The sequence below is a fragment of the Oratosquilla oratoria genome, chromosome 18, assembly GCF_046742065.1.
Source record: "Oratosquilla oratoria isolate Oo_2021 chromosome 18, ASM4674206v1, whole genome shotgun sequence".
Classification (NCBI taxonomy): domain Eukaryota; kingdom Metazoa; phylum Arthropoda; class Malacostraca; order Stomatopoda; family Squillidae; genus Oratosquilla; species Oratosquilla oratoria.
Genome location: NC_134794.1, coordinates 43,118,579 through 43,131,606, shown reverse-complemented (window position 1 = coordinate 43,131,606; position 13,028 = coordinate 43,118,579). Strand labels below are relative to the sequence as shown.

The 13,028-nt window shown below is 35.9% G+C and overlaps 1 protein-coding gene across 1 annotated transcript; it reads right to left on the bottom strand.

Annotated features, from left to right (window-relative positions):
- Positions 1 to 3,578: 3,578 nt before the first annotated feature.
- On the bottom strand, positions 3,579 to 12,655 carry LOC143034850 (uncharacterized). The gene is made up of 2 exons (XM_076201194.1): positions 12,121 to 12,655; positions 3,579 to 4,225 (listed from the first exon to the last, which is right to left on the bottom strand). The coding sequence occupies exons 1-2, from the start codon at positions 12,416 to 12,418 to the stop codon at positions 3,579 to 3,581; spliced, it is 945 nt and encodes a 314-aa protein (XP_076057309.1). The 5' UTR covers positions 12,419 to 12,655.
- Positions 12,656 to 13,028: the final 373 nt, after the last annotated feature.

The following is a 13,028-nucleotide window of genomic DNA, read 5'->3' as shown; positions in this document are numbered from 1 at the left end:
ACTACTTTCTATAATGTTTCTATTGACAAATGAATTACAGTAAAATTCCTTTTATTTGACCTTGGGTGGGACCTACCCTAGATCGGACGTTTGGACTACACTAACAGATTAAAAAAAATCACTGGTTTGGGATATTTTCACATATTTATGGTACAGTGAAGCATAATAAACAACACAAAAGAGTGGAGGAAAAACAACCACCTATGACCAAATGTAAGCAAACACCAAAATGACCGCGAAAATAACAGCCGATCTGAGTGCAATGAGTCGGTAGTAGTGATAGCAACAACTAAACATTCACTTGATGGTCAGATGTTTGGGGAAATTCAACTTTTTATCCAACTTGGGACATTGAAGAAAAATGTCGGATGTTTGGACTAGTCAGATGTTCGAAGGTCAGATAAAAGGAATTTTACTGTACAAGAAAAAATAGAGGAGGCATTAGTCCAATTAATGTAATGATTGAAATCTTTCATGCAAACAAAAAGAGAATTGAATTCTTGTGCTATTTTAACACTATATTTGTATTGTTTAATTCTGGTTTATAGTTCTTTGCCTGTTTGTCCAATATAATATTTTTCACAATCTCTGCAAGGGATTATGCATATGCAGCCATCTGGATCAACAGGTGAATTCTTAATTATTAATTTCTTAAATGTACATGGGTTATAAAGTGCTACTTTAAAATTCCATGTTTTAAGTAGATGAGGAACTTGAGAAAGATTACTACTATAAGGTAATACCAAAAGGTTCTTAGAGTCAAAAGGGGGAGAGGGTTGGATCCTATAGAATTTTTTTTTTGCTAAAGGAAGAGGGTATCTAAAAATATTCTAGGGTACATTAATCCCAAACCTAGATTACCAATAGACTCAAATTCCTCATCAATGAATTCAGGGCTGCATAAACAGAAGGCATGTAAAGACATGGAGGAAAATACAGATTTTGTTTTACTTTACTATGGTGTGCCAAATAATAATGTCACAATAATAATGTCACATTAGTTGGCTTTCTATAAGCACTAAATTTAAAATCATTACCTTCCCTATGAATAAGGCAATCTAAAAAGAGCAATTTACTATTATTTTCTAATTCTACAGTAAAATCAATGGAGGGAGCCAAACTATTAAGAGAATGTAAAAATGCATCAAGGTCTTCATATCATGGCCACAGATAAAGAACATCATCAACACATCTATACCACATTGCATTAGATGGCAAAATTTCACACAATAGTTTCTTTTCAAAAAATTCCATGTAGAGATTAATCAAGACAATTGACCATTCATGAGTTTAAGAGAAAACTAGACACTGAGATACAAAGGCAGGACACCACGAGCATAGCTCCCCTTCCTGCAATATACAACTAGGTAAATATACTAAAACTATAGTCTGTGTGCTCCAAGAATCCATTAGGGTGTGGCATACTTTTTGATTTACTACTAGCCATTCTACCAAATCAACTTTTGTACATGCCTCTCTTTCTTTCTCTTATTTCCTATCTGCTATTTGAATTATTTTTTCTATATTCTGTATATAGCAAACCACTACCTGAACTGACACTATAAAACACAATAAACAATCTAATCTTAAACTATGCAACTTCAAATGTAAGTCCAGAGGGAAAAAAATACAACAATCTTACAAATCATCCACTTAAGATCAGGTCATCATCTTGCAGTGAACCTGTCTGGTTCCAGGTGCTACATACCCTAAATTCTTGCATCACATTCAAATAGGAAACACATCATCCACTACTCTTTCATATACACCCAGCACAGATAATAATCTAACATTGATTCTATGAAAACTCCCCAGAGAAAAATTAGAAATTTGATTTGAGACCACAGGATTTGAGGGAAAGAAACTTACAATGACAGGTATAGGAACATAGATACCTAGTCTCAAGTAATGCTTCTAGATAAAGTGGAATATAAAAATACTAACTCATCTTATAAACTAATTTTCAATGTGTCTTCAATTTTATTCCCATCCACTCAATGTTACATCGTTTCTCTCTCCCTCTCCTCCTGTTTCTTGTTAGGGTCACTGTTCCTTTCAGCCTAGTACCAAAGCTGCTTACCCTTACCCCTTAGAACAGTCCCTAATATTAAATTGGCCAATCAATCCTTCTCTGTAATAAACATCTCTTGCAATCACTAACAAGTATACTTTCTTTCCTTCCACTTAGACTATATAACTCTTTACCTTCAAATACCTTTCTACCAACAACTTGGAACTTTTTTTCAAAAAGGGAGCACGAAGTTGCTCTTTCAATACTTCATACTAAATTGGTAAATAACATTTCCTATCCATTCTTGTGCAGTGATTTCCAGTACTTATAATTATTGCTAAAAAAATTCCTTTGTTGTTTGTACATGCAAATATCTTTATGTCAAACTTGCATGAAAATGAACCTTATCAAATACTTTCTTCACACAATTTCTAATCCTCATCTACTATACCCCCACCATACCCCATTTACCTGGAAGTTTCTTGGCAGAACTGAGTTTGAAGGATTTGATCTCCTGTTTAGCTTTGGCCAATTTGCATTCCAGGTAGTTCATACGTGACATCATCTTCGAAAGCTTCTTATGTTCATTAGTCTCTAAATTTTTCTGAATGGTCACTACTATGTCACTGCTAGACTCACTTGCCGAGGTGTTCATTCCATTTTCAGCATTTGCATGGCTAGTTGCAGGTTTAGCAATACTGGCTAAAGGGTATGATGAAGCTATGTCCTTCTTGGCACTGATCAAACTGGAAAGGCTATGTTTTAAATTTTCCTTTCCCTGCAACCACTGGAAAATTACCATTTTCACTTGTGTTCAGCATAAGAGATCCTCCCTTTATGACTAGTGGAGTTGTCAAGGAGTTTGTGGTTGATGTTGGTGAAGGAATTGTACTACTGGTGACAATAACGGATGAAGGAGATTTGGTCATTAAGGCTACAGGTGATAACTTGGACATTTGTGTATAATCATTATGTTTTATCTTTGGTTTAGAACATTTATCCAAAATAATAGGAACTTTTAGAACCACAGAATTGTTAGCAACTGAAGTTGTTGTAGTTGTAGCTATCTGTGAAGTAATGGTTGAAGTTGCTGGCCTAGCTACAGAATCTTGGGCAATCTCCTTCACACCAGATGGAGCTAACAGAACACTTTTTTGACCCATTACAACCATAGATGGTTTTGCATGTGTGGGAATTTGCTTTCCTGTGATTCTCTTTGAATTTCTAACATTAGATTTGCTGCTTCCATTCAACAACTGTTTTTTTTTATTTTGTTGCAGTGCCATGTGACCAAGATTACCAATTTGTACAATTGTTTTGACTGGTTTGGTTTGAACTGAGGTTGTAGGAACACTCTGTGACTTCTTAGGCAATATACTCTTGAACTTACTAGGCTGAATGAAATGTGCACGAACAGCTGGTGAGCTTGCAGAGTCTTTCACTGAGACTGTTGATGATGTGGCACTTGAATACTTGGGTTTGGAAAGGCCTGCAGGTGTCATGGGAGCAAGACAAACACTTGTAGGAGTTATCAAACATTTCTGTCCCCCAGGTAATTCAATGGGGATCAATGAAGTAGTTGGGTTAATTTTAACTGGAGAGAAGTCAATGACTTCGACACTGATTTGCTTGCTTCAGAACCTTTTACTACTGATTTCTGATTTGATTGTAGAAGACTCTGTCCTTCTATAGAAAGTGGAGGACAGGCCATATTAGAAGAGGATGAGGGCATAAGAACAAACTGGCTATGGTTTGGACCCTTGATTAATAACATAGGAGGGAGTTTCCCTTTTTTCGTGTCATCTATTGGTTTTGCACCCTCTTCTAAATTCTTAACCCCGCTTTCAGGAACATCCTTATCTTGTGCTTCTTCATTTGTTTCTGAATCATCTATTTCCCTTGTGTCACTGGCATCTACAGTAACTTCTTCATCTGGGCTTATCATTTTTTCACTTTCCTCAAATTCTGGAATCAATTCATGCTCTGATACTTCCATTTCCATCTTAAACTGCAAACCAAGATTTTCCTCGAGGTCTTGTGATTCAACCAAATCCAAGTACTGCTCTTTCTTGTCACCATTTTCAATTTTGGCTTCATATTTTTCATCACTCTGTGATTCAACCTTCACTTTAGTGATGTCCTCACAAACTTGTGTATTTGGACTGGGGTCATGATCTAAATCTTTCCTCTTTCTCTTCTTATTCAATCTTGGACCTACAGTGGAAGAGAAAAGTCGTCATTAGCATATAATTACCATACTGAAAGATTAATCAATTGGTGAATGTATGAATCACTGAAAATCAATCAATAAGTTTCTGAACATCAACATGCTATCAATATGGCCATCATATAGTGGTCCTGCAAGAGACATTAAAAAGAACAATTTCTCTCCCACTCATCTACAAATCTTGTTAACACCTTGACCTCATATATGTTATGGTACCCAGTCTCTCCACTAGACCCAACATCTCTATCAGATTTGACTTCCTCTACTTTCTCACCTAAGGAGAGCTGACAATCATTAACTACTTCCCTCCTTCTTCTCTTCCTACTCCTTCTCCTACCAGCTAGTGACAAAGAAAGAGATTGACACTAAAACAACATAGATGATAGTTCAGTGTTTCTTACTAGGAAGATTTATATGAGAGCCCAAAGAATATTGCCTGCAACTATGTGGCTGTGGGGTTCTAGTCTGTGAAACTTGAAGTAGCAATTACTTGATAACAATAAATAAAACACCTTTCTTCTCATCCTGGAAATTGCTTTATGATGCTAATTCATATGGTTGATAAAAAAAGGTACATATCAATTACAATAATAATCCTGTTACTCCACAGAAGCTGGCAATGATCCCTGGTCCTCCTGTAGACCTCTGGGAAGAAACTTTGGACTGCTGTCTGTGTTGCATTAATGTTGCAGGAGTGAAGTTGTCACTGGTTGTCAGCTCTCCTTATGTGAAAAAGTGGAGGAATACAATACTGGTGTACTTACACAGAAAATGAACAATAATATTAGTAATAACAGTAATTGTTTCCATCCTACTACTTTCAGCTGGTGACATAAAAATGCTCCCATACCAATACAACACAGAAATCAATTCAAAGTTTCTTTCAAGAGAGAGCTGTAGGAAGGTGCTAGGATAATTTCCAGCCACTGTTGGGGTGCAGGTTTTCCATTTATTGAAACTTAAGACTATCTCTCTATCTCTGGTATATACATAGATAGCATTGAGTTTCAATAAACATAAAATCTGTAGCCCCACAGTGGCTGGAAATGATCCCTGGGCCTTCCCACAGATCTCTCTGGAAAGAAAATTTGGAATGTTGTTTGTGTTGTATTGGTGTTAGAACATTTCTATGTCACCAGTTGAAAGTAGTAGGAAAGCAGTCACCAGTTGTTAGCTTTCCATGTGTAAAAAGGTGTAACTAATATAGATAACTTTAACAGAGATCCTGGGCCCTGTCTGAGGACTAAATGTCAGCCCCTCAGAGCACCTTCTAACTGAAATGAGGGAGTTGACGAGTTTTGAAAATGGACAACTCTGCTTTCCATCTTGAAAGACCCACAACGAGCAGGTATCTGTCTTTGGTGTCTAAATATAATTAAGAAATACAATATAAAATTTGAAACATTTGATCATCTAGATCTAGAAATCAAATATCCCAGTAAATCATTAAGAATATTTTAAACTGTATGTGGATGATACCCAGTTTTACTTCCCAGTTACATCAGTGACACACAAGAAAAAATACAATGAATAATGACCAATAGCTATTCAAGAAGATTTAGATAAACTACAGCAATGGTGTGAAAAGTGGTTAATGAAATTTAACCCAGGTAGATGTAAGGTTATGCACATACGCAAAAATAACAATAAGTACAATTAAAAGTTATTTGGAAATTTGTTATCAAAAAATGATAGTGAAAAGAATCTAAGCGTAATTATCAGTAATGATCTCAAATCATCCGAGCAATGTATTTCTGTCTCAGATAAAGCAAATAAGATTCTAAGATCAAATGAGTGATCCTTTGATTTTAAAATTCCATATATCATTAACAGGCTATATAAATCATTAATTCATCCACATTTGGAATATGCTGTTTCTGTATGGTAAATGAATCTCATTAACCCCTTCCATACGATGATGCCTATGTAGGCGTCATGAGGTGTGAATGGGTATATGAGGCCAGCATCGGTGTCTTGTTTATATTTATTTTGTAGTTCTACATGACCCCAGAATTCTGTGAGCTGGTTTGGTCACATTTTCTGTGTTTACTATTACTCAGAGTGAAAGAGAATGAGTAATACAGCAGTGACTTTATATTTCATAATACAAATAGTGTGATGCATCGCACATTAGTATCTGATGCTGCACATGAAAATTTGATTTGTACTGAAGGGTTTAAAGACACTGACAGATTGGAAAAAGTACAATGGTGAGCCACAAAACTGATTCCAAATATCAGATATAAATCATATGAAAATCAATTAACAAATATGAATCTATTTTGTCCCAATAAGCATAGAATCAGGCGTGACTTGATACAGGTCTTCAAGATTCTAAAGGTAATTAACAATACCAAGAGTCATGCAATATTCACACTGAATGCAAATCAGACAAAAAATAATGGTCTCAAACTGTCAGGAAGTAGATTTAATTTGGAAGTGGGTAGAAACAACTTTGCCAACCATGTAGTAAATGAATGGAATAAACTTCCTGCAGAGGCAGTGCAATGTAGTACAGTTTGAAGTTTTAAGATTCATTTAGATAAACAGTAATCTTTGCCATTTAATTTAGTTTTATTCATATATTCATTATTATCTATGTTTATCTTTTTATTTATTTATTCATTATTGTAAATTACTATTTATCTGCTTGTTTATTATTTATCATCATCTATTTATTTAGAAGTAAAGCACAAGGTAAAGGAGGCAAAGAGGACAACAGATGTGAGGGTAAGATTATGACAGAAAATTTTGAAAGTAATAAAAAGATGTTTTGGAAAGAAATTAAGACAGTAAGAGGAGGCGAATCAAGTAGAGAAGAAAAGGTAAAAGGTGCAGATGGAGAGATGATAATGGAAGAGAAGGCAGTAAGGGGAAGATGGGCAGAGCATTTTAGGGAGTTGCTAAATGTGAAGGAGGATAGGGAGGGAAAGATAATTGCAGTGGGAAGTGCTAAGAAAATGAGAGTGATGAATGAGAAAAATGGAGGAGAAATAAGGAAGGAGGAAGTGAAGGCAGTTGTTAAGATGATGAGAGCAGGTAAGGCACCTGGTCTGAATGGATGCCATACAGAATGTCTAAAAAAAAGGAGGTACAGTGATGGTGGACTGGCTGGTGAGATTATTTAATGTTTGCTGGAGAAAGGGTAGAGTGCCGGAGGATTGGAGGAGTGCCTGTATAGTTCCACTTTACAAGGGAAAAGGGGACAAGTGTGAGTGTAGTATTTTCAGAGGGATTAGCTTGTTAAGTGTAGTTGGGAAGGTGTATGGAAGAATCTTGATTCAGTGTTGTCAGCAAATCACTCTTTCATACAATCTCCTCTTAGCATCCATTCCCAAATGTCTATTTCTCATTGCACTTTTTAATCCCCCAAGGCATTTACTTGCTTCTCTCCATCTACATTCTACTTCCACTTCTCCCTTTCCCACCATATTTGCACCGAAGTATCTAAAGCTATCCACTTCCTCCAGTCTCATTTCCAATTTGCTGATATCCTCTTCTCTTGTGCATCTCATCATCTTAATTTTACCCACAATTACCTTCTACTTCCTTCTTTCACACACCTTCCCAAACTCCATCACTAATGTCCTTAATCCCTCCTCTAATCCTGATACAAGCACAGTATCATCAGCAAACAAATGACTTTCCATTTTCTTTAACTATCTCCAATCCCCAGCCCATTACTCTTGTGTTTACCTCTTGCACCACCCCATCCATGTAAAAATTGAACAGCTAAGGCGACATAACACACCCCTGGGGAAGTCCCACATTTACCTCAAACCACTTGCTCTCTCCATTTTTAATTCCAACTCAGGCTCTACTACTTTTGTAAAATCTCTTGACTGCTCTTAACACCTTTCCTCCTATCCAAATTAATAAAGGCAAAAAAAAAAAAACATCATTACCTTTTCCTAAAGCATTCTCACATATCTGCCTTACCACAAAAATCTGATCCATGCAACCCCTACCCATTCTAAAGCTATGCTGTTCCTCTCCTAATCCTCTCAATCAAAACCATTCCATAAGCCTTCCCAATTACACTCAACAACTACTACACTTACAATTGTTTCCTTTTCCCTTATAAAGAGGAACTATACAGGCAGTCCTCCGGTACTCTACTAGACAAACAGTAAACCTCACCAGCCAGTCCACCATCACTACACCTCCCTTTTTTAGACACTCCACATGGCACCCAGGTACCTTATCTGCTATCATCATTTTAATAACTGCTTTCACCTCATCTTTTCTTATTTTTCCTCCATTTTCCTCATTCACTGTCATTTTCTTAGTGCTTCCCACTGCAATTACCTTTTCTTCCTTATCCTCCTTCACATTTACCAACTCCCTAAAATACTCTGTCCATCTTCCTCTTATTGCTGTCTCTTCCATTATCACCTCTCAATCTGTACCTTTCACCTTTTCTTCTCTAATTTATTCACCTCTTCCTCTCTTAATTTCCATCCAAAACATTTTTTTTATTACTTTCAAAATTTTCTATCTTACTCTTACCCCATTTCACATCTGCTCTCCTCTTTGCCTCCTTTATCTTATGCTTTACTTCTCTTCTTTTTTCTCTGTATCTCTCAAGTGATTCATTTGTCCTATTTTGCAACCAATCTGTGAATGCTCGTTTCTTCTCTTCTACAACCTTCTTTACTTCATCATCCCACCACTCACTACCCTTCCCTCTACTTCCTCCTGTCATTCTTGTTCCACACACCATCTTTGCACACCTTATGACTCCCTCTTTAAAACATCCCCATTCCTCCTTCACTCCTAGTTCTACTCTATCCTTCACTCCCTCCCACTCCTCTCTCAGCTTCTTCTTGTACTGCTTCTCCTTTTCTTTCTCATTTAAGCAGTTTACTCTAAGCACCTCCCTACCTTCTGTCCTTTTCATCTTTCTCCATCTATCTTCCACTCTCAACTTACCTTTTACCAAAAAATGACCTGATATTCCCCCACTCTCCCCCTTTAGAAAATGTACATCCAAAACAATTCCTACTCTTCTCCTGGTTACCACTAAATAGTCCATTAAAACCCTATCTACCACCCTTCCATCCACCAACCTCTCCCGAAACACAGTATTTGCTATCATTAACTTTCTAAACATCTCCAATATCTACTCTCCACTACAATTTTTTCCTGGAACTCCACACTTCCCAATCACTCCATATAAATGGATAACAAAATTCATTAATTTTGCTAGTGCATTTAAATCAAGCAATCAATTGCATTTAAGTTTTGCTGACTGGAAATCCAGAGCCCCACAGCAGCGGACAATAGTTGTTGGGAACTCCTATAGATCTCTCTAGAAAGAAACCCTGGACTGATGTCTACATTGTATTAAAATGGGACTGTTATTATTTGACTGGCTTAAGAGGCAGGAGGAGAGCAATCACCAATTGTTAGCTCTCTTTGTGTTTAAAGGTGGAGGAAATACAAAGTTGATAAAGAGAGATTTTGTACCTAGCCCAAAGACCAAATGCCAACCCTTTGAGGCTGCATCTCCAAGTGGAAATGAAGTTGATGGGGGTCTGAAAATGGTTGAGAATGAGATGACTCTTTGGCATCCCTCTTCCTTATGCAGGTACCCATAATCAATCCCATGAATTTAAAGAACTGATTCACTCACATGGACTGAAATGGTGTACTGAAATCAACAAAGTGATAGGAATACTGTATATCATAGCCTTGATAAAAGCAATACAATAACAAAAAGTTATGTTCTTCATTATGCAAGAACTCCATTAGCATATCTGCATTCAGGCCACTGTCTAGTTTTCAAACAATACATGGATTAGGCCAGGCCACATATGCAGACTATCTCGGACACAATTGCCACTCAGAAGATACCGAACACCCTATCTTACATTGCCCTACTCTTGCCTTACTCATACAACAGCACAATATCTCTTTTATGAGTGACTTGTGGGCTAACCCTGTGCACTGGATCAATTGATTGCCAAAGTCATAGAGGCAACAATACATGAGCAACTGTTAAGATACCTAAATGAGAATGAGATTATACCAGAAAATCAATCAATATATGTAAGAGGGACACTCATTTAACAAAAATAACTATGCTAAAAAATGAATGATTTAGTAAATGTAGGCTTGTTATAAGTGAAACATCTGACATTGTATTCATGGTACCTTAATAGAGGATCTCAAATCTATGGATACAAGCAGAAATACATTCAAATGTATGGCAAATTTTCTCATGAATAGACACATAATTGTATCAATGTAGAAAGATAGATCGGAAAAAGAAAACTAAATGGAGGAGTGCCATAAAGATACTAGGTTCCAACATTGAATCTGTATGATAGTACTATCTCAAATACTCAGTAAGCATAATATAAACTTTAAACTGTATGTGAATGATACCCAGTTTTATTTCCCAGTTACCGACATCAGTGACACAAGAAAAAATACAATGAAAAATGACCAATATAATATACTAAATCAGTGTTTCCCAACCTTTTTTGGCTGCGACCCTAAATCCACTCTTAGCCTGGAGTCGCGACCCTAATTGTAATAATAAATTCAACCATTTCATGTTATATTTCTACGTACTTGCATAATGTTTATAAACTTTCGTTTTTATAGTTCAATTTATATTTACTAGCACAATGAATTTGAATACATTTGAAACTTGAATGAAAAAAAAGTTTAAAAAGACCCTCTGGCGACCCTCAAAAAGCGACCCTGGGGTTGGGAACCACTGTACTAAATGAATAAGAAGCATCAGTTAAATGAAGAAAAGAACAGACATCATGGAATTCAGCTCAGAGAAAAACAATGTAAGGAAACCAGGCCAAATGGAAAGAATAAAGATACATAATATGATATAGGAATGTAATACAAACTATGATAGATTATATCTTAATAATTAATCAACAATAACTTAAAAATAAAGATATCTATATATATATACTGTACTGAATATGGTAAAACTGTGTACCTATCCTGTGAGACATATTGTACTTATAAAAAATATCTACATGAAGACACATAAAAGGTGGTGTTCCATAACTATGTAACTCCTAAACTTGACTAATACAAGTCAGTATATCATAAACTACCAAGTAATATACTTAAGACTATAAATTGTGCAAAATAATGCTACTATTTTGATAAAAAGTTAGAATCATTCTTGAATTGGTTACTCTACTGGTTGTCAATTAATGTGGGAATCACAAATCACATATGTCTTTACTTATAAAATAAGATATGAAAAACCTGTGTATTTGTAAGAGACTGAATTGATTTGAACTCTTCACAAATGTCGAAGTTACAAATGCATCAGATAAACACTTATGTTTGAACCAGTCCAGTAAAATGAGAGGACACAGAATGTATCAATGTTTGAGAAACATGCTTAAGGACTTTAATATACTCTAACTGATTGAAGACACTACAGAAATGTATAATTAAATAAAGAGGCTAAAAACTTCCCTATTTGAGAGGTTCTATGATATAGAAAGTAAAATTATGGCATCTGAATATAAAATGTGAAAGAAGACAGTAAACTGTGACAAAGGCATAAAAACAACTTAATAAGGACTGTCTGACAAGGGTACATAGTCATTGACAGAGGGCAGCAACTGACCACCCACAATAAGAACAATAAGGTGATCAAATTCAAATAACTTTACAGAAGCCCAGCAAAATCAATTTTCTTTTAATATGAGCCCTTACATATCACAAAGTCTTCCCAAGTGCTATTGATCATTAACCACCCAATGACATTCAACATCTGATCATTTATGATAAATTATGATTATCCTAAAGCTTCTGAACACCAACTCTGTCAAACCAGTTTGAAATATGAAATAGTGTTAATTATAATGAATTAACACAACATAGAAATGCATACCTAAGGCAGCTAAGATTCTCTCCTTTAACTTCTTTTTAAATTCCTCTAATTCTTCTAGTTTTTCAATGCTGTTTGTGCAATTCTTGCACATAAAATTGGTTGGAAAAGCTGACAAGGGGAGCTCTTCGTCGATCAATAACTCTATTCTCCTTTTCATTTGAAACTCGGAGCCCTTTCTGTTGCTCCATATTTTACAATAATAAGATCTTGAAACATTGAAATTACAAAGAAAGCAAAATTTCCTATGATTTAAAGGTTGTGCGAAGGTTTTAGTTTGCGCTTGCAATGAATCTGCCATGTTTGTTTACATGTTGTGCTTTAGCAACTCCTCGTTTTCTATAATAAGAAATCTTCGCACGAAGTATCAAAAAAGACTTTTTCTTTACGTCTTTGTCCAATTAAATCATTACATATTTTTTTAACTTTCATATGGTTTCAAATAATGCGACCTTCTTGCCTTATCACTTGTGAGGGTCAAAACTCACTGAGGACGCGTAGCGTAAACGCGCGTACACGCGCACACACCTTAACACGCACGGATACACGCACGCGCGCGCGTATGCGCAGTTTCTTCCACGCGCATACGTACATTGGTATACATAAACTGTTTTAATAGAGATTAATCTGGACGACTGCAGTACGAGTGATTTCAGTTATCTACAAGGAACTTGCGACAACTTATCATGACTTTGATTTTAATAACTAATTTACATGATCAATTATCTAATGATGAAAAGTATTACTGAGATTGCGCAGAAAATGCTATATTCAATTTGAAGATAATTAATCAACTTGTGCCCGCTTCATTCCCATTGCTATGATGACGCACATTAAATATTTTGTCCTGGTTAATGCAAGGTTGTTTTTTATCATTAGATCCAGGATCACCCTGGTTATGAGGTCATTGA

What these genes read in the sequence shown, in the direction of transcription:
- LOC143034850 (XM_076201194.1), bottom strand. Translation starts at nt 12,418, where the DNA reads ATGGCAGATTCATTGCAAGCGCAAACTAAAACCTTCGCACAACCTTTA. An exon ending in GAGAATCTTAGCTGCCTTAG is followed by an intron (nt 4,226 to 12,120) that starts GTATGCATTTCT and finishes CTTCCACTGTAG; the next exon opens with GTCCAAGATTGAATAAGAAG.